At 42.8% G+C, this 21285-nt stretch overlaps 1 protein-coding gene across 1 annotated transcript; it reads left to right on the forward strand.

Annotated features, from left to right (window-relative positions):
* The first annotated feature begins 963 nt into the window (after positions 1-963).
* Positions 964-19654, forward strand: LOC121458562 (uncharacterized protein C6orf163 homolog). The gene is made up of 5 exons (XM_041667902.1): positions 964-1223; positions 5465-5559; positions 6994-7101; positions 9307-9509; positions 19192-19654. The coding sequence occupies exons 1-5, from the start codon at positions 1076-1078 to the stop codon at positions 19622-19624; spliced, it is 987 nt and encodes a 328-aa protein (XP_041523836.1). The 5' UTR covers positions 964-1075; the 3' UTR covers positions 19625-19654.
* The last annotated feature ends 1631 nt before the right edge of the window (positions 19655-21285 follow it).

Below are 21285 nucleotides of genomic sequence, written 5' to 3' on the forward strand. Positions count from 1 at the left end.
CCACCACCATAACCCTCTGAAACCATAAGACAAACTGGAGGCTTCCTTTTGTAAGCTTCCTTGGTCATGGTGTTTTATCACAGCAATAGGAAAGGAACTAGGACCCCCCACACACACCCCAAATCTGAAAACCAGGCTCGGTGATTTTGGATACAGACTTAATGAAAGTAAATTTTCAGTTAGCATTCCACTGTAGTTCCCACTTTTATTGCCACACCACCAAAGCACATTTATAATAAACTGAAAATGTCCTGGAGACTGCCCCCACTGTCCACTAGTTAAAATGAATTCTTTAACGAAAGCACACTTAAAATGTGGTTAGCCGACTAATGCTTCCTTCTTTAGCCGTCCAGATCCTGACCTCTGGCCCCTGTGAATGTATGGTAAGAGATCTTTCGGCTCTGATCACATTTAGGACCTTGAGATGACAGGGTCATCCTGGCTCATGTGGAGGTGCCTGGTATAGACACAGAGGTCCACAGAGCGAGGCTAAAGATCAGAGGAAAGAGCGGCTCCTCCTCAGAAGCGGAGGCCATGAGTCTTAGGGAGATGTACAGCTGTTAAAGCTGGAAAAGACAGGAAACCGAGTCTCCCTTGGATTCTGATCTCCAGAAATTCAATAGGATAAATTTGTATTACAGGTAAGTCATGAAGACTGTGTCCACTTGTTACAGTGGCAAGAGGGAAGTCAGGGCAATGGACGGCAGCTCCTTCTGCTCTCAGCTGTCATTATTTCAGGTTGCTTTTATGAGCAAAGCTTGTCCTCCCTAGCAACAGTTGTTAAGTAAGTTGACAACTTAATGCTGGACCCTGGGAGGGAGAAACTGCTCATCTCTTGCCAAATCTAGTGTCTACATCCTGTATGGCAGAGGCTCCTGGTATATCATTCCTTAGACATATGACCACTGCCTAATCATGAAGATTTGTTTAGTCCTTGCCAGCCTCTAGAAGAATCTTAAAACCCTGGCCCTCTTCCAGCTTTCTTAGACTTGTAGCTTCTCTTGAAACTACCTTTTTTTCTGATCCTGATATTATTTTAACTATAAGAAGTAAAAAAAAAATCAGAAATTTAACTATGATCAGGAATCACGATTATACTAATTTTGTTTGCTGTGCTGTTTGCAATAAAGTAATCCCACCAGCCCCTTTCAAAGAAACCTTCCAACGGATCCATGAATACAAGCCATTTAAGACACGCTTTTACACTCACAAAGATATACTGGGTAAGTGAGTTTACTCTTTTTTGGGGGTGGGTGGGTGGATGGGTGGGAGTGGTGATCTTTGGGACAAGGTCTCTCTCCATAAGTCTGGCTATCCTGGAACTCACTTTATAGACCAGGCTGGCCTCGAACTCATAGAGACCCACCTGCCTCTGCCTCCCAAGTGCTGGGATTAGAGGTGTGCACCACCGTGCCTGGCAGTGATTTTATTATTTTTATTTGCTATAGCATAGAATCGCACATGCGCCTTTCTTCTCAGCTCTGTCCTGTTTGAGGTTACTTGCCTCTAGAATTTCATCATGAAATGATAACGTGTCAGAATATAGCCATTCTACTTAATAGTTTTGTGCATGGCAAAGAGTTTTTGGCCTCTCAATTGGTCTCTTGTCATGAATAAGAACATTAATATGTATCTTTTAAATTGTTTTGAAGCTTTGAAATATTGTACCTGTTTAACATCTGAAACATCATAGTAAATGTGTGTTCTTTCCAATTTTGCCTGTACTTGGGGACTTTTCATACATGCAGGAGAGAAAATATCTAAATACCCCAATAAATGAGTGGAAGAAACTTAGTCTTTACTTTGTAGCTAGTGACAAAAGCAGATGCCTATTAATAGCATAGGAATATTTATCACACACATATATAGGCATATAGTTTATGAGCAAATGAATTATAATCCATATTTTCATTTTTCACTTACACCCAGAAAAATTTCAGTCTCATCCTGGATTTTATGCATATTTTCTAAGGACTTTTCAAATATTTTTCCCTGTTTTCTTTACCATGAATGTGGTAAGCTAACGGTTACTTGATTTCACTCCTAATTTACTAAAAGAGACATTAGAGAGCTGAACTAAAAGGCAGGGGAAATGGAATTATAAAATCCTCTAAAACATCAGTTCCCAAACTGATTTTAAGGTTCCGTAAATTTTTGGTATGGATTATTAATTGTAATCTCTAAAATAATATTTAGACCTAAGACAATGTTATCTCCATTACTTAATGATTTTTGATATACTTTAGTTATCCCTTATACTTTATAGGATATATGAATCTAAACCCTGGACAGATAAATATATGTAGAAATCAGTATTTTATATTCACTTGCCTGTGTTTGTCATTAAATTATTGTGAGTCAAAAGAGAGCTAAAATTCTGCCTTCTTTATAAGTAAGCTCAACAGCACCTTGACGTATCCATCCAAGAGTATTTCACAGGGCTGTGGTTCTCTGCTGTTACAGTTTCCAGGATCAGGCCTCATCATGTACATTTTTTTTCTTTTTTTTGTTTGGTTTTTTTTTTTTTTTTTTTTTGGTTTTTTGAGACAGGGTTTCTCTGTGGTTTTGGAGCCTGTCCTGGAACTAGCTCTTGTAGACCAGGCTGGTCTCGAACTCACGGAGATCCGCCTGCCTCTGCCTCCCGAGTGCTGGGATTAAAGGCGTGCGCCACCACCGCCCGGCTTATATTTTTTTTCTTATGTCTTTAAAAACACTCTTTGTTTTGGAATAGTTTGATCCATGGGTTGCAAAAGGGATCAAAGAGTTCCCATGGGCCCCAGTTTTTCCCATTAGTTTTGTAATCTTGCTACATTGTCAAAACCGGGAATTTAGCACAATAAGAGCAATGCTCTTCTCTCAGGTACATACCTTGCCAATCATTTCCCCCTTAGGAGTGTAGTTTTATAGAATGTATCACATGTATATTCATGTAATCATCACCACAAGCCTCTTCATCTTGTCCATTAGCAGCCAGTCACAGTTTTCAAAATTCTGGCAGCCTTTCTTCTAGTTCTCTGTCTTTGTAATTTTATCACATGAGAATGCTGCAAAACTAAATCTACACCATGGTTTTTAGACCCAATGAAGTTGTTTTTATTAATAGTGTCTGTAATTGGAGACTGCCCCGGACCTGAATAACCACACAGAAACTATATTACTTAATTACTGTTTGGCTGATGTCTCAGGCGTATTTCTAGATAGCTCTTACATCTTAAATTAACCCTTTCCTATCAATCTGTGCATCACCACGAGGCTGTGGCCTACCGGTAAGCATCTTTCTCCTTTGGCAACTACATGGAATCTTGCTGACTCCACCTACTTTCTCTCTATTTCCCACCTGGCTTTACTCTGCTAAGCAATTGGCCAAAACAGCTTTCTTCATTATCCAATAAAACCAACGCATATATAGAAGGACATCCCACATCAAGTGTCTCCTTTCACAGCATGTAGGTTTTCAAAAAGTTCTGTAGATGTCTTCTGAAGTTAAGGCTGAGAACAACAAATACAATATTTAAATATTAAAAGGGATAATGCCAATGGCTGGGGCAGACTGTGGGGCCACTGGCAGTGCCACCAAGATTTATTCCTACTGCTTGAACTGGCTTTCTGGAGCCCATTCTCTTTGGAGGGATATCTTGTTCAGCTTGGATTTAGTAGGGAGGGCTTTAGACCTTCCCCAAAGCAATGTGCCTTACCCTCTCTGAGGAGTGGATGGGGGTTTAGAGGGGAAGGTAGAGGGAATGGGAGGAGGGGAGGGAGTGGGAACTGGGATTGGTATGTAAAATGAAAGATGATTGTTTTCTTCTTTAAAAAATAAAATAAAAAAGGAAAATGCCACCCTACATTTGTGTTACGTTTTTACAAATGTGATGAATTTACACAATATTGAGATTATATGCATCCACCTCTCCCACAATATTTACTGCTTTATATTTTAAGACTCACTCATTGGAGGGGGCACACTGGAGAGATGTCTCAGCAGTTAAGAGTACTTGCTGCTCTTCCAGAGGACCCACCTTCAGTTTCTAGCACCCACATCAACAGGGTGTGTAACTATAGCTCCAGGGAATCCAATGTCTCTGGCCCCTGGGGTACCTGAACATACTCACATACAGATACACATTCCTGCTCACCATTTAAAGTAATAAAAATAAATTTTAAAAAAACCAAAAGAATAAATTTTAAAAAAGACTCATTAATGATCTAGTGGTAAAGTTCTATCCCCCAAATATATCTTTCATCAGTAGGTGATGGAAATAACTTCAAACAGAACACATAAAGTGGAGTTTTGTGATGGATTACTTGATCCTTTTAAGAAAAACTCAAGGTGGAACCTGTCATCAAGATTTTAGTCTGCCATGCTCACCCTTGGTGAATTGGCCGAGCTGGTGCTGCAGTCAGGCCTACTCAGCATCTAGAAAAGGACTTGGAGACAAATGATTCCAACACGCATTAGCCCCAGTTTAGAAATCGCGGAGGAAAAGAAGCTATTTCCTCTTTACATCCTTATGCGAGCTAACTAGGGAAGAGTGTGGCTGGTCAGGCTTGACTATGTGCCTGGTTCCGGATCAGCTTCTAGAAGAAAGAAAGGCCAAGCAAATTTGGATGGTGCTTATAGGCAACCTTACCACACCGCTTGAGGGAGTTCTTGAGAGAAGTGGGATCTGTTACCATGGCAGGAGATGTTGAGCAGATACACATATCCACCGCATCCCACCATGGAGATTGACATGCTAGGGACTATACCTGTGTTAAGGGCCATCTCAGGTGAGATGCACATACCCTGAGACCTTACCAAAGGATTCAGTTCTTAGCTGCAGGTCCAGAATTATCCCCTCCTACCTGATTCTGTGTGTCTCTCTACCTTCTCTGGAGTTATGCTTTAAGTGGAGAAGTTCTTATGCGATGTTGTTATGTGGAAGTCAAATTAGATCATTGGCAGAGTAGTAATAACCTGAAAACTTAGCTCCCTCCACAGCTGACGGAGTCGGAACGGCCCCCACTAATGAAAGGCACGTCCATGATGTATTAAAGAAAGATGCCCTGTCAGAAGCGAGGAGAGAGATGGATAGTGTGCCAATGCCCTGTGAGTTTACACTCTGCTTTGAGTGTGCCACACCTCACAGGACATTTACTCTTCATCGCCTGTGGTTTAGAGAGGGTGTATGAAAATAACTGACTCGATTCAGGCCTCAGGGATGAGTTCCCGCTTAGTTAGTGGAAAACTTACCCTTCCAGTGGGCACCTTCAAGGACGAGAGTGTAAGCTTGGGAGACAGCTGAGCGGGCAGGAGCATGCCGAGCGTCATAGGTTCGGTTCTTAGTGCCAGAAAGTAATTAAATTGAGTGACATCACCTAATAGGAGGTGTCTCTAGATGGCTCGCATAAATGTTAGCTGATGGTAGAGAGGAAAGCCAGGAAACAGTCCACAGGGCCCTGTAATGATGTTTGTCCAAATACACAGATATTGGGTCAAGTATCCTGAACCAAGAAGAGCAGTATCAAGAGGCTGCGCTCAAGGAAAGCATTGAAAAAGCAGAAGCTAAAGTGTGGGAGCAGGTAAAGGACTCAGAAATTACCCTTAACCGCATTTCTACAGGCTCCTCACTCTGCATTTATCTAAAAACTGTAAATTCAGAATAACCGGCGAAGAGATAGCCCACCGAGTCCTTACATCTATGGGTTCTTGGGCGTGTCCTTTGCCCTCTCCATCTTGGCTTCCTCTGTGGGGTGGGGGTGGGGTAGTATGACTCCCATTTCAAAGGATTGTTGAGAGAGTTCAATGAAGGAATGTACTTGGCACGAGGTGATGCTTAGTAAGAAGCAGGTCCTGCCAAGGATTTCCTTCCAAGTTGCCTCCGTGCAGATGACTCCAGCCACTTATTCTTGTTTGACTGAAACTTTAACAGAATAGGGCCAACTTCATTGTAAATTGTTCGCTATGGTCTTCTACTCATGTATGGGGCTATCCATCTGTGCAGTATGTAATAAATACTTCTAACTTATTGCCCATTTCCCCAAATGCCTTATCTTGGTGGACTCTCCCTATCTACTGCCTCTAAAGTCTTTGGTGCTTCTAGTCACCAGGGTGCATTCCTACAGACTCAGCTACACAGGAGGCTGGGGCAGGAGGAGGCTGGCAAGACCATGGTTGTCCTGGAAAATCTAAGAAGGAGCCCATGTGAATTAAACAAGCAAATAAAACAAAAGCCCCAATCCTGATGCATTGTATGCATGGCTGCTTAGGGCCATGGGATCATTTGAAGACTGGAGGAAGAACTACTTTACTCATGGTTAGAGAAGCCTCAAACCCACCACCTCAGTTCTTCCAGTCATAGATGAATTGAGATAGATGGCTTTCTGAAGAGAATTAAAGTTCTTCTGGGCTAGATAAGGTATAACACTAAGAATCTAGTAGTTGTAAAAATCAAACCATAAGAACCACCAGTTACTTATGTGTCCCGATAGAAAGAAACACTTTTATGAACAGTCTACAGTTTGAATCTAAGTTTTAGCTAGTATCTGAGTACTTTCTTCAAATAATCTAAGATAAATTCTTTCCTAACTCCTGATGTGGAGGTCTCGATGGTATTCATGCTCTCTGCTTAGAGCCTTTTAGCTTCGTGTGTCTGCTCCTTTCCTTGTGTTTCCTAGGTTAACATGCTCAACCGCATACTCACATACATATACATATATTCATATACATATGTATATTCACCACACACACACACACACTCACACACACACGTGCAGCTGCCCCACCTTTAATAATTCAAAAGACAGCAGAGGTCACCCAGGGCTCAGTGTGTTATGTGCGTCTAGCTAAGGCAACCAGGTCTCTGTGGGATGTAGGAGTAAGAACAGTGTAATTAGGGACCCCATGGTGGTTGCTACTTTTCATTGAGCACGGACACCTAACTTGCCAACTTCTTGAGCAGCTTCTCTGTGTCTTCCCTGAAATAATAATGGATAAATGAACCTTTTCTTTCAAAGGCTAAAGAACTCCAGCAACAAGCAGTGGAGAAGGCACTCCTGGACGCACACGCCAGACACAAGTTTGAAATCCAGTTACTGGAAGAACAACACCAAAGAGACTTAAAGGTTTCGTATGCAATAATTTGCTCATTGTCTTTTTCGAAGCCTTTGATAAAAGGTGCATCTGTTAGTTGACAGGGGTGAAGAGGTGGAGCAGTAATTAGTAAAGTTCAGATTAGTCTTCGTAAAGGTTGGGAGGGAACCTGGTGATCCACAAGACATAAGGTTCTGTCATAGCCCTTTCATAGCCCGGATCACCATTGTAATGAAATAACTCGCTGTTTTATGTAACTAGCTGTTTATCATTTGGTTCCCTGGCATGGCCGCAACCTACATATGGGCAGTCTGTCTTGTCGTTATGCAAGCCGTGGTATCCAGTCCTGTGCTGGGACTTAGCAAGCTGTCGCTTCCCTTCTTCTGGGCTTCCTGCTTACATCTTTTTCCCTAAATTTGCTTTTTCTGAACTGCCAAGAGAGACATATTTGCTGTCCCTGAAGTAATCCTAGTAGACCAATGGTCACAAGATAAGAGGACCTCTTTTTTTGTTGTTTTAAATTTTCACTGTGATATGTATTCATTGTACATGACAATGTACAATATAAGATATATATATATATATATATATATATATCATATGTATACTTCCAAGTATATATTGTATGTTGGGACTGTCACCTCAGACCTTCCTTGCCCATTTTCAGTCTGCCTAATAGTTGCTTTTATTTCTCTGGGCAGTTTTATTTCCACTTTTATATCATATATCCATACATGATTTTACGTATCAACATAAAATCTAGGAACCACATATGAGAAGAAGCATGAGATTTCTTTCTGAGACTGGCTTAATTCATAATTACCTTTAGTTGCATCCATTTTCCTGAAGGAAAAAAGTCAACAACCAACTCCACTGTGTATGCGTACCACATTTTCCTTATCCATTTTTCTGTGGTTAGATGGTGAGGCTGGCTAAGAGGAGCTTCCTAGCTTGTAAGCTCATCAGCGTTCCCAGCAGAGGGATTCACTGCTTAGTTCTATATCTCTGTCCCAAAACCTGTTCAAAGGACCGGAATACAGAACTTCCTTCACATTTGCCAAGGAGGAGACGGAGGAGGACCACGTGTGTGCGATACGTGGGCAGAGGCTGCAGGACAGTGACAGGGAGCCTAATGATATGATGGATGAGCGGCCGAGGAGATGGCCACGCATTCATTGCTTCTCCAAGGAGCACTTAGCGTATACTAGTTGTGTACCAAATAAGGTCCAACGGACTGTCCTTCTACTCAGATGACCAATAGGAAAGGGAGCTCTGCTCCATACTTCCTGCCTCGCCCTAGGGTATTCCCTGCTTGGCCCCAGCAGAGTGCCGGCACCCCATGGAGTTAGTAGGCATTTCCAAAATGCTGAAAGGTTTTCCTGTCAGGTCCTTTTGTGAGACTTCTCCACAAATAACGCTTTGACTATTGATCTTTCTCTAGTTGGTTGAAAATACTCCACAGGTCCCCCTACCGTAGAACCATGGAGCGCCTGTGGCCTCCATGAAGGAGGAAGGGTAGCAACCCTAGACTGATGGGGGATGTGGAGCGGCAGAGGGGACTGGAAGGCAGGCTCCTGTGACTGTGTGATGTGCCTGCTTCCTGCCTGAGCCTCGGGCTCCCGTCATGGTGTTTATTTATGCCATTTTCCAATATCACACATTTCCATGTGTCATGAGACTGCGACAATCAATAAAATCACAAGCTGGAGCTGGAGCCCAGTGATAGCCTAGCGTCTGTGAAACCCCAGCTGTAGCCAGCACTGAAAAAGAAAAGTGGCTGAAAAACTTTAACCACACCCCTCTAACCTGTTTGCATTTTGCATACAACCTTTCAATGTGATCTTTCATAAACATATATGAATACATACAGTTTGAATATTTTATGTAAATGAAAAATTTTCATAGAATTCACAGCTACCTTTTTTTTTTTTTTTTTTTTTTTTTTTTTGATTTTCCAGACAGGGTTTCTCTGTAGCTTTTGGTGCCTGTCCTGGAACTAGCTCTTGTAGACCAGGCTGGCCTCGAACTCACAGAGATCCTCCTGCCTCTGCCTCCTGAGTGCTGGGATTAAAGGCGTGCGCCACCACCGCCCGGCTCACAGCTACTTTTAAATCACCTGTTTAACGGGTTCTGTTTTATCAGATAAACGAAACTTCAATGGGTCTAGCCTCCAGTATTCATTTTAAGTCATCGACCCTGTAATATCGATGTCAAATTTTCCATTCCTTTTCTTTAAGGCTGTGGAAGCAAAAACCAAGAAGGAGATGATTCAAAACATGGATGAGGAGCTGAAGAGAGAGCACTCCGCCGCAGAACAACGCATGGTCCATAGGATCCAGAGGATTATGATGGAGTGCCACAGAGAGAAGTTAGAGGCAGTGAAGAAAGCCAGGGAAGAAGAAAGAGAGATTGCCCAGAAAGCTGTCCAGGAGCAGAAAAGGTATGACCAAGAACATGAGCGCTTGACTCAGTGAAAATCTACCTAGAGAAAGAAATAAGGTTAAGATGTACGAGTGAATACTGCCCAGCTTTTCCTGGTTTTATTAGGAGATATATCAAATATTGGTAGGAATGAGAGTAGAAGGGAGAGGGAAAAAGAGGGAAGAAGGGAAGGAGGGAAGGAGACAGAAAGAGAGAGAGAGATTTAAGAAAACTGGTAGCATAAGTACTCAAGTATTTAACATATATATAAGGGATTGAAATTTACAAACACTTCTGAAGGTCCATGTTGTATTCTCAGTCATATCTCCATCCCCCTTCTCAACATTCTGTTTCTTATTTTGTTTCTCCAGCATTAAAAGGCTCAGGAGAATTAATAAACACTTCTCCATAAACACTTAGGAGTCATCGTTTCCAGCCTGGTTCACACGCTGTGGTAGACGTGTTAGTTCTTGGTCTGTTCCTTATGAACGAATAGGGGTATACAGAAAAACATTGACTTCGCAGAAGTGCACGAAAGAAGACACACAAGGCCCAGTTTACTGCCTCCTACATCTACTTTGTCTCCCCGAAACAAACATTTCCTGTAACAAGGCTCACATCGTTCCACATCCTCGGATATACTCTCAGCCACACATCATCTTACAGATCATATTATACATAAGTGTGCACTGCGAAGCAGAAGGGGAGAGGGTAGAACACAGAGGAGAGGGACAGAGAGAGCTTAAGAGAGAGAACGAACTGAACTAACCCAGTCAGCAGTCCAGGAATTTCTGGGTATAAGAGAAACCCATGTTTCCAGATGTTGAGTGGCCTGCCCAAGACCCCCTAAACTTTAGCAGCAGAACAAAGATGGAGTCTTCCTGTTTGGCCTCTGAGTCTGGGTTTGTCCCTTTTGGGTTTTGCCGCTTGACTTAAGCATGTCTACCTGTGTATAACTGAGAGGTAAGATCTTGAAGACAAATCTCTCCCAGAGTTAAAACTTGTCATTCCAGTGGCCAGAAAGAAGGCTGGAGAGCTGTGGCATTCAGGTTTCCCTCTCTTCTGTCTAGAGTATATCTCTGTGAAGAGAGAGCATTTGCTTAGAGAATGAGTGTTGTCTAGCACAGGGGCTGTTGGGCCCTTGCTCCCTTCCCCCACTTCTTGGTCTGAGGAGCTCTGGCTCCTCTTTCAGGGTCTCGTGGTTCACTTCTCACCCACACCAGAAGTCTCCTGGACCCTCTCTTGTTTGTTGTTTTTCCCCTTCAGCTTTTCCTCTGGGAGTCTCGAATGTAAATTTTTCTTTTTCAATTTTCATCTTTTATGGATTAAGATAGAGAACTGTCATGATTATTATTTAAATATATCCAACTGAAATGTCTGGTTTGCTCACTCATGGTTCCCAAAGGCCTTGAAGAGAGCCTGGTGCCTGTTAGTACTTGTTAACATTAAAACACTGTATTTATCTCTGAGGGAATAGGAAGAAGTTTATTCAAGAGCAAAATATGAGTTACTTGGACCTAGAAAGAAGTTCAGTCTATCTCAGATACTACGGTAGCAGGTTCATGCATGTGTTTGTGTGTGCATTCACATGTATGTTTGTATTTATGTGAGCATGTTCACATTGTGTGCTTGTATATAGAGGTCAGAGGGAAAACTCAGGTGTTCCCAGGCACAATCTAATCCCCCCCCCCTTTTTTTTTTCTAGAGATAGATCTCTTACTTGGATAGAATTTGCCAAGTAGACTAGTCTGGCTGGCTCAATACAAGCATGTATCACCACGTTAGTTTCTTTCTTTTTCTTTTTTTTTTTAACTTGGGTTCTGGGAATCAAACTTGTGTCCTCATGCTTGCAAGGCAAGCACTTTATCGACTGAGCCATCTCAGTCGTTTTTATACTAACAGAACAAAGAGCTACAAATCAGAGCACATTAAAATACATTGGTGAAAACATCAGGTGGGCGGGTAGGTGTGTCACAGAGAAGTCTCTGTTATAGGCCTCAGGTGTGACCTGACAACATTATTAGTCTTTCAGTCGGGTTGGTGGAAGTTAGGAGGTCTTTTTGCACATTACAAAAAGCATTTACCTGATAGTCCGTAGGGATGCTGGGTCAAACACAGAAGTATGCAATAGTGACTGTTGGGGAGGCTAAACACAGCCTGTGGTAACATGGCTTTGGACCTGTAACATCCTATTTCCCATGTCAGTAAAGTTTTAATCAGGCCATCAGTCTTGTAGGGTGCCTTACACAGACATAGGGCTGTTCTATGGAACATGATCATCCATTCTGTTTTGTTTTTATTTATCATTTTCTTGGGTGGTAGGTATTGAACGGAGAGCTTTTTGCGTGGTTGGTAGGTGCTCTGGAATTGAGCCACATTGCCAGCCCTTGTTAACTGCTGAACAAATGCTACAAATTTATTCTGATCAGTTAAATTCTGCAGGGTACCAGATCTTATCTCTGGGCATCACTAAATGCCAGGCTTCTTTAGACACTTGCAGAATCTAATTTGTGGAGAGAGATAATGATATTCTGCTAAAGAATTTATTCAGATACTATGGTGGCTTATCCCGATAGCTTAGAATCTAGAGACACCTTGTATGTAAAGCTCTGGGAATGTCTGAGAGGGTTTGTAGGCTGGGCTAGCTGAAGCAGGTAGACTCACCTCAGATGTAGGCTGGAGCTTCTAGGATGCATGCCGAGCATCTGCTCTCCTCAGTCTCTGCTTCCTGAGTAGGGATGCAGTGAGACCCTGCTGCCATGCCGTCCTCTCCATGATGGACCGCACCCCCAAGCTGTAAGCAAAACCAAAACCTTACACAAACAAAAACACAAGTTGCCTGAGCCAGGCGTTTGTTGCAGCAACAACAACAACAAAAAATAAACAAACAAAAAAAACTGTGACAGAGAGTCAATACCAGGAAGCAAGGCAGCTGCCGTGATACACCTGACCACGTGCTTCTTAGGCCTTTGAAACGAGCTTATAGGAATGGTGGAAGAATCTGGAATTTAGGGTAGAGAAATCCTTCAGTGCTGCCATCAGGGCTGAGTGGACTGTTCTGGAGGGACGGGCACAATGCCACTAGAGATGCAGTCGTGAATCCATGATTGTTCAGAGCAGAACAAGAGGTGCTGCCAGGAAGTGGGCTAGAGGCCCTTCATGTGATACCTTCATGTTTCCTAGCTTCTTCACAGCTGAGTAATAATTTCATTGTTTATACATCTCATATACACCACATTTTCATCTCTTCATCAGTTGATGGACATCTGCTTTGATTCCATTTCCTAGCTATTGTAAACAGCTATCTAGCCATGAGTGTAGATGATCATGTGTCTCGTCGTGCAGTATAAAATCCTCCAGGTATATGCCCAGAAATGAAGCATAGTAGTTCAGCTCCAGACTGATGTCCATAGAGGCTGCACTAGTTGACACTCCTACCAACAGCATGCAAGGGCTCTCTCTCCCACATCTATTCTAGCATTTGATGTTTAGACTTCTGATGATGTCCATTCTGACGAGCCGAGGTGGAATCTTAAAGTGGTTTTGATCTGCATTTTCCTTGTCGCTAAGGTGTAGAACACATTTTTACCTGTCTCTAATGGCTATAATTTTATGACAACTCTCTTGATTCAATAATTAATGCACATGGACCCTTTATATATTTCTCAAATCTCTTTCTGGGGGCAGCCAGGCTTAGTGGGAGATGCTTATAACCCAGCACTCAGAAGTGAGGCAAGATACCAGGCTGTGGTTCACAGTAAGATCTAGCCAAGCAGACAGGAGTGAAGTTTATCTCGGAAGTGGAAGTGAATTGGCTAGTAACCACTGGGCAGAGTCTGTCATCTTGTATGTCTTCAGGCTGAGTCCTGAGTCCCAGAGAGACACTGAGCCAACTATGAAAGATCAGAAGAGGAGGAGGTGGTGGGGACTGAACCAAACCCTGGCCTGTGTTATACTTGCAATTTTCCATTATACTGACCTGCTCGACAGGAAGTCATTTGAGTTACTGAGTGAGTTTTTCCACTTCACCCGAACTTATCAAGTGTCTTCTGGATGAAATGGATTTGAAACTGAAGTTCTGGGAGAAAGAAATTCAGACCCTTCCTTAATATTAAATGAAGAAACTGAAGTGTGGCTTCCCCCTCTGAGCACAGTACTAGTACAAACAACACACTGGGATTGAAAGAGTTAAAGTCCTAAAGTGATCAAGTAAAGTGAGGGTAGGTAAAGATCAAGTAAAGGGAGGTTTCTGGAGGAAGATGTGTTGGTCTTTAGAAGGAGAGGGATCTGATTTCCGAGAGAGACGTAAGAATGAAAACAGGATGCGCAAAGACGTGTAAGTTTCTTGTACAATGAGACATGGCTAATGGAAGAGTCCTACTGAACCCCAAGTTGCAAGTGTGCTGCAGAAGGACGGCTCTGGCTCTTTCCTCCACACCCTTGTTAATGCCTCCAACCCCAACTCCAGGGAATCACTGCCAAATCAGGGAAGTTTCTAGTGTCCCAATCAGAAAACCATAATGCATTTTCCTATTAAACACAGTGGTTATGCCGGCTGAAATTAGGCTAGCGTTTCAGTTGTTCAAACAAAAAGTGGATTGACACCTTCTTATTGTCCAGCTGAGCAAATCATCTTCTCTGATCTGCCTTACGTACAAATGATTTTGAGGAACAAATGTCATTATCATTTAGTCGTTGGCTATGGGAAAATGTAACCAAATTACAACCAAATGTAAAAATGAGGATTTTTATTGATGGGCATAGACGGGGCATGAAAGTGTGTTGGTGGCCGTCTGCATGAGACAAGTGAAAAACCTCACTTACATGGAAGAGAATGTGGAAGGAGCATCCACTGGTGCTTTTTCTTTAAGCCCATGAACAGCACATCCTGTGTCACTTTAACAGCAACAACCATCCAAAAATAGGCTGGAAGTGTTTCAGAAGACACCGAATGGAGAGATTTTTAGTGCAGATGTTCCGTGTTTCCTCACTGGCACAGTGAGGCTGAGGTAGCAGAGCATATTTTGTCTAATACCCCTTTATTCTCTACTAATCCATTTTATGAAATATCAGCCTAATTCTTGTAAGTGTGGACACACCCTGCAACTATGTTACAAAATGGTTACACTTGTGCCAGCATTGTGTTTGAGTAGAGCGTGAATTTCAAACCTCCAAGTCTCTAGCCTTGTCAAAATAGAGATGGCTTACAGAGAGTGCACAGATGCCACACCGGGATGTGCACAGCTTACAGGAAGTGCACAGATGCCACACCAGGATGTACTCTCTGCTTACAGGGAGTTCACAGATGCCACACCGGGATGTGCACAGCTTACAGAAAGTGTACAGATGCCACACCGGGATGTGCACAGCTTACAGGAAGTGCACAGATGCCACACCGGGATGTGCACAGCTTACAGGAAGTGCACAGATGCCACACCGGGATGTGCACAGCTTACAGGAAGTGCACAGATGCCACACCGGGATGTGCACAGCTTACAGGAAGTGCACAGATGCCACACTGGGATGTGCACAGCTTACAGGAAGTGCACAGATGCCACACTAGGATGTACTCTCTGCTTACAGGGAGTGCACAGATGCCTCACGAGGATGTACTCTCTGCTTACAGGAAGTGCACAGATGCTAACCAGGATGTGCAATGCAAGTTTCCCAGCTGGCCCTGCCGTCCCTTCCACTGGAAGCTTGGCAGCTGCTGGTGACAGTGCCTTTGCTGTTTGACAATGATGGGTAACATGCAGAGCATTGCCATGTGTCTTGCTTCTCGTGTGGATCCAAAACTGTAGGAACTCACCGTTCCCTCCAACCTGTCTGCAGTGATCCCTCAAATACTCTAGGAGAGACCGACTCCAAGCCAGACTAAGTTTGGAGAAGGGAAGGAAAAACCACGAGCACTGGTATGGCCCTTCCTTCAGTACTTCCTCATCCGTCTCCAACAGCAGAAAAGACAGATAAACAAAATAACTTTTTTATTAGTTAATAATTTTCCCCAGCCCAATCACATTCTCCCGCCTTCTTCCTCTCCTCCCAGTCCCTCCCCAACCTCCCCTCTTCTCTTGCCCCTCTTATCCACTCCTTCTCCCTTTTCTTCAGGAAAGGCAGTCCCCCATGTACATCATCCAGCCATGGCCTGTCAGGTTGCCATCAGACTAGGCACCTCCCCTCCTATTAAGGCTGGGTAATGCAATCCAGTAGGAGGAAAGGGACCCCAAAAGCAAATAACACTGTTAGGAACCCCACAAGAAGACCAAGCTATACAACTGTAATATGTGTGGAGGGCCTAGGTCAGCCCCATGCAAGCTCTCTGGTTGGCAGTTCAGACTCTGTGAGCCCCTGCAAGCCCAAGTTACCTGATTCTATGGGTTTTCTTGACCATTTCATATGTACCATAAAATTGATTCTTCTTCTACAGCAAATATTTAGCTTACCTTAAGAATCTGTTTTAAAAGCCAGGCAGTGGTGGCACTTGCCTTTAATCCCAGCACTCAGGAGGCACAAAAGGCAGGCAGATCTCTGTGAGTTCAGGTTCAACCTTGACTACAGAGTTAGTTTCAAAACAGCCAAGACTATTACACAGAGAAACCCTGTCTCAAGAAAACCCAAGTCTGTTTTAAGCATGAGTATTCCCCACCTTCCATTTTTCCAAGGCCGAACTCACAGAAATCCGCCTGCCTCTGTCTCCTGAGTGCTGGGATTAAAGAAGGTAGATACCTGGGATAGACTTTATTAGCTCAGTTTACCTAAGGTTGGTGCTGGGGACCTTCCTCTTTGGGGATGCTGGATAGGGTCATTCAGCTGTTGCTGTCCTGGGCCCTAGAGGCCTTGGTTTCAGCCTCACTAACAACCCATTGGTGTTATAAAGCACCAGGCTAAATCCAGAGGACGTGCATGACTATGAATTCACAGCTCTCCAGTATCGCTACTGAGAGCTCCATGGTTACTGAGGCCTCCATCCTCCTTTCCAGCTTCTGGCTGATTCCTCTTGGCTGTTCATCTATCCCAGCAGTTTTAGATGCTGACAGTTAGGGCTTTGTGGTTTCCTGGACTTGTTCCTTTTCGTCTCGATGCCTATCTCTGTCTTTTCATCACTGGTTCAGACCCTCATAGTACCCCAGACGGTTGCAGAATGATACAAGGTGGTCTCGCTGTCTCACTGCACTAAGGTTTAGCCTTCTTACTGTTACCAGAATACTGTTCTTAAATGCTGTTTTCATCGTGTCATCCTACCGAAGAAACATTTTATGGTGACTTCTTATGAGACTGAAGCAAGTAGTGGCTAAGAGAAGCCACGCTCCTGCTTCCTCAATTACGTGTGTGACGTTGAACAACAGTTCTCATGGCTCTTGGCGAGCCTCACCTTCTTACCTATCACAAGGGAATAATAACAGTGTAAGTAAAAATAGTAACAGCCTCAGTGGGTCCTTCTACAATTAAATGAGCAGACATGTAAAGCGCTCATAGCACTAACCCTTGCTGGTAATAGTGGGATATAACCCAGCTGTGGGAAGAGGAGGCCGAGTTGCCTGGTAACTGGAGATGAATGACATTACATCAAGATTAGGGAAGTCTCAGGTTTAAGGTCAGGCTAGAACTAGAAAAAGTAAGAGAATTTCAACCACAGAATGAGGTAAGCCTCAAAAAGACTTCATTTGTGTCGGAGGCACCAGGAAGGAATGAGAGGGGGAGCATTTTCATTACAAACCCTAAATACTTTACCCCAACATCTTAGGTATTTTATTCTTTAGACATCTTAGCCAAACAAGGTAATCACAGAAGTCCACGCACTGCATCTGCATCACACGGCCCTGGGCTCGGACTGCCTGGGTCATGGCGCTGATTTTGCCACCAGCATTTATGGGTGAACCTGACGAATTACCTCACTGCTCTGAGCCAGGGTTCTCATTGTGAATGGGGCCTAATCATGCCATGACTTAACTGAATTTCCCGAGCTACTGATTAACATATACACAAAAGCCTGGCAGCTTGCTTGGTGCATGGTAACAGTTCAATAGGGTTGGCTACTGTAACATTTATTTATAGTCTGTCTATCTACATATCTGTATTATCTAACCTATATATATATATTTGTGATATAATTATATTTTAGGTATATATAATATGTATATACAGATAGAGTGATATAAGCAACCAGAGGTCAGAATCATTCAGCTGCATGGCCCAAGAGCCCTCAGGGTCCCTGACTTTTTGACAGGGAAGGAGCATATCCACGAGGTCAAATTCATTTTTTTTTACAAGAAGATGATGTCATTTCCTTTTTTTCCTCTCTCTTTCTCTTCTAAGAAGTGTTATATTTTTCAGGAGTTTTAATAGGAGGAGATCTCAATATATTCAAATAACATGAAAAACCAGCTTTGTTTTAAGCCGTATGTAAAAGAACTTTGCAAATGACTGTAAAATTATGTCAGTCTCTTCACCAAATATTATATTTTATTTTGGAAAATATTTTTCATAAAAATATTTGCATTAAAGTAGAATTAATTTATTGTTATTTTGCATTAATTGATGTCTTTTAAAATGCCTGTTCTTTTAGCCCCTAATTCTGTTAATGTCGATAGATAAAACTCATATAAACTATTTATTTTTGGGTTCCTCAGTAACTTTAAGTGTAAAAGGAATTTGGCCCTGTGATCAGAAAGTTAGAGATAATCTATAATTAAATATAGCTCAGTTTAAATCACGATTAAACCTAAAGCTAACGCCCAAGTACAAGCTGCTTCCGTCCATCCTAAAGATGAGCAGCGACGGTTCAGTGGCTTAGGCCTGTAGCCTCAGCACCCAGCACGCAGGAGGGGGATCAAGAGTTCAAGGTTAGGATCCAGGAGTTTGCTGTGAGATCGTCTCTAGTCGTGCCAGCAACTGCACCCATAAAGGCTTCCCAACATGGCTGCCTAAGCTTGAGCCAAACAAGGGCAGCAATGATAGGTATATCAAAGTGGACGGGGGAAAGCCTGTGGGGCCTCAGTTCTATACAAGGGACACTGAGAGTGGGAGACAGAGGCTTCCCCAGGGAAGAGCACACCAATTGGTTATCCACCACCAAATGGTCAACTGAAACATGCACATATGTTAACATTAACCACATTGATCAGGTTATATTTAGGAATACATATGTGCATATATAAATTCATATATGATGTAACAACAATCAATGAAAAGAGGACATAATTTGGACATAAAAAAGAGAACAAGAAGTGGGCTCAAAGGGAGAAAAGAGAAGGGAAACATGATGTTATTATATTGTAATCCCAAAACTAAAGAGTTGAAGGTCAGCCTGAATTATGCAGTTGATTCAAGTTCACTCAAAGCAACAAAAATCAAACATTAATGATACTATTTAAAAGACATAAAAAAACAAAAAGGAGATGAACTGATATGAAGAAATACCTTCTATGGGGGTTTAGGACTCTGTCTCTGTCTCTTCATTGTTTTAAGTTCAGTGCCACCATTGGACATTAAACTAGTGGCTGTACCCCAGCCTTTGGCCGAGAAATTGAAGAACAGCCTCTGAGCACAATTTTTAGATTGATGATTGATAGCTAATATATTCTGAAAGCTCATGCACCCCAGGTTTCTCAGGTTGGGGACTCTTCCGTGATTAACGATCAATTCATTATGTTTTTAGTGGCTAGTCTATCTGATTTGTAAACCTGTGTCGTCTTTTGCAGCAAGACCAGGGAGGAACTTGCGAATACCGGCGTGACAGCCACTGAGGATCAGAAGACAAGCTTGGGCCAGTTGATAAGAGCAAAGGAGCAAGAAATGAATGCATACTATGGCCTGGCTCAGAGACAGAAGCAAGAAGAAGTGCAGGAAGTGCTCCAAGAAGCAGAAAAAACCCACCAGGCCACACTGGACAACGTGATGGGTAAACTGGCCAACACCCAGGGGGAGCTGATATCTGTGGCAAAGGAACTGGGAATCATGACAAACTGGAAAGATTTCCTGGAGGAGGAATTACAGGAAACCAGGGCAGCATTTCAGAAGTACATCAATTACACCTTCCCCAAGCTCTCCCCAGGACATGCCGACTTTATCCTGCCAGAAAGAAAGAAAACCCCTTCCTGTCTTACTAAGGACAAAGAAAAGAAAGCCGAGTAGACATCAGCTGAAATGTCTCCACGGAGACAGCTTCCCACAGCTGAATAAATACACTCAATACCATTGGTTTATATCTGTTCAGTGTACTATTGGGCTGTAAGAATTTTTAATTGACATTTCAAGTTGTCATACAAATGATAGATTTCTGGGTTTTTTTTTCTTTTGTCCCCTTTTTGCCATTTTCAAAGTAATGCATTTCATATGGCATTTTCAAACATGCTCAGGTCTGGCGGGTCTTTGCTCTCTCCGCTCCCTCTGCTTCTCTTTTCATGGAAAACCACAATATTCAAAAGCATATGCCAAGGTGTGAGTACCACCTCTACCTACAGAGAGAGGACACACTAATTGAAAACCCACTTCTGTAGCTGGCTTGATTCTTTTCTCCACCTGACGTGTGAGCACACGCACGTTTGTGCAGTTGGAAATCAGCGAAGGAGCATGTTCTTAGATTGTTTGCCTCGTGGAGTGTAACCTACAGCAGACAGATTACTGTCTGGTTAACAAAAACATCAATTTTCATCAAATATATTAAGACAAATTTTAAATTCTGGGCCCTGCAAGAAAAGTATCTATACAAGTTAGGGATCCAGAGTCCTCTGCCTGACGCATGCCCTGTGAGGCTCTGGACCGCTGATGCCAACAATCACTAAAAGGGAAAGAAGACCTGAACCTATAGGACTTTTCTAAAACCCTATTCACTAAAAGCTAACGTTTTTTAAATGTAAGTTTTTTTTCTTTTTCTTTTTTTAATATTTATTTATTTATTATGTAAACAATATTCTGTCTGCCGGTATGCCTGCAGGCCAGAAGAGGGTACCAGACCTCATTACAGATGGTTGTGAGCCACCATGTGGTTGCTGGGAATTGAACTCAGGACCTTTGGAAGAGGAGGCAGTGCTCCTAACCGCTGAGCCATCTCTCCAGCCTCCAGCCCTAAATGTAAGTTTTTAAACACACCTGGGGACCCCATTGGCTTATGTGGGTGCCAGGATCCAGACTCAAATCCTTGTGCTTGAGCATGGAATTCTATCTGCTGAGCTATCTCTCCAGCCCCAAGAGGGTTCTTTATGAAACAGGATCTTGCAGCTGCTCTGTCAAGTGTAGAACCTTGAGCTTCCAGCACCAAGAACAGAAGGTTTTCCCACTGTTTCCTTCTGCAGTGCTTTCGCTATACCGGGTACCTCCTCTTTATCTGCTCTTTAAAGAGTCAGTTACTGAAAGCATGGTGCCAGTTTTCTAAGCATTGCTGGTTCCCATGGTCTGCTGCTGGCATTCTGTCTCACTGAATGTGGAGAGCTCCCCACACTAAACCACACTCTCTAAGGGGTCTGACTTGGTCCCCTTCCTTGTGAAGTTCTGCATTCTACTTTGCGATGTAACCCAAACATTGTCAAGAATCACTGGCCTCTCTAGCTTTCTCTGGCTTGTTTCTGGAATACTCTGCCAGACCCATCTTACTCAGACCTTTGGCTGGGGATATAACATTCCAACAGAATAGCATCTATTCCAAATTTGTCAGTCCTACTTATTATCTTTTAAGTTAAATCCATCACTTTATGTAGATTTCTAACCTGGTCTTCTGAAACAAAGTCCGGCTCTTTGCTAACAAAAAGAATAGTTTTATTGCCTTCATTTTCTCAAGATGTATACTAAATAGACAT

Source organism: Microtus oregoni, unplaced genomic scaffold (assembly GCF_018167655.1).
Source record: "Microtus oregoni isolate MIOR12 unplaced genomic scaffold, Mior012 000017F_ref0000208, whole genome shotgun sequence".
NCBI classification, from domain to species: Eukaryota; Metazoa; Chordata; class Mammalia; order Rodentia; family Cricetidae; genus Microtus; species Microtus oregoni.

Excerpts from the sequence above, each read along its gene's own strand:
- LOC121458562 (XM_041667902.1), top strand. The coding sequence starts at position 1,076 with ATGATCAGGAATCACGATTATACTAATTTTGTTTGCTGTGCTGTTTGC. Across the intron at positions 7,102-9,306 it reads AACACCAAAGAGACTTAAAG|GCTGTGGAAGCAAAAACCAA; the intron begins GTTTCGTATGCA and ends CTTTTCTTTAAG. Across the intron at positions 9,510-19,191 it reads GCTGTCCAGGAGCAGAAAAG|CAAGACCAGGGAGGAACTTG; the intron begins GTATGACCAAGA and ends CGTCTTTTGCAG.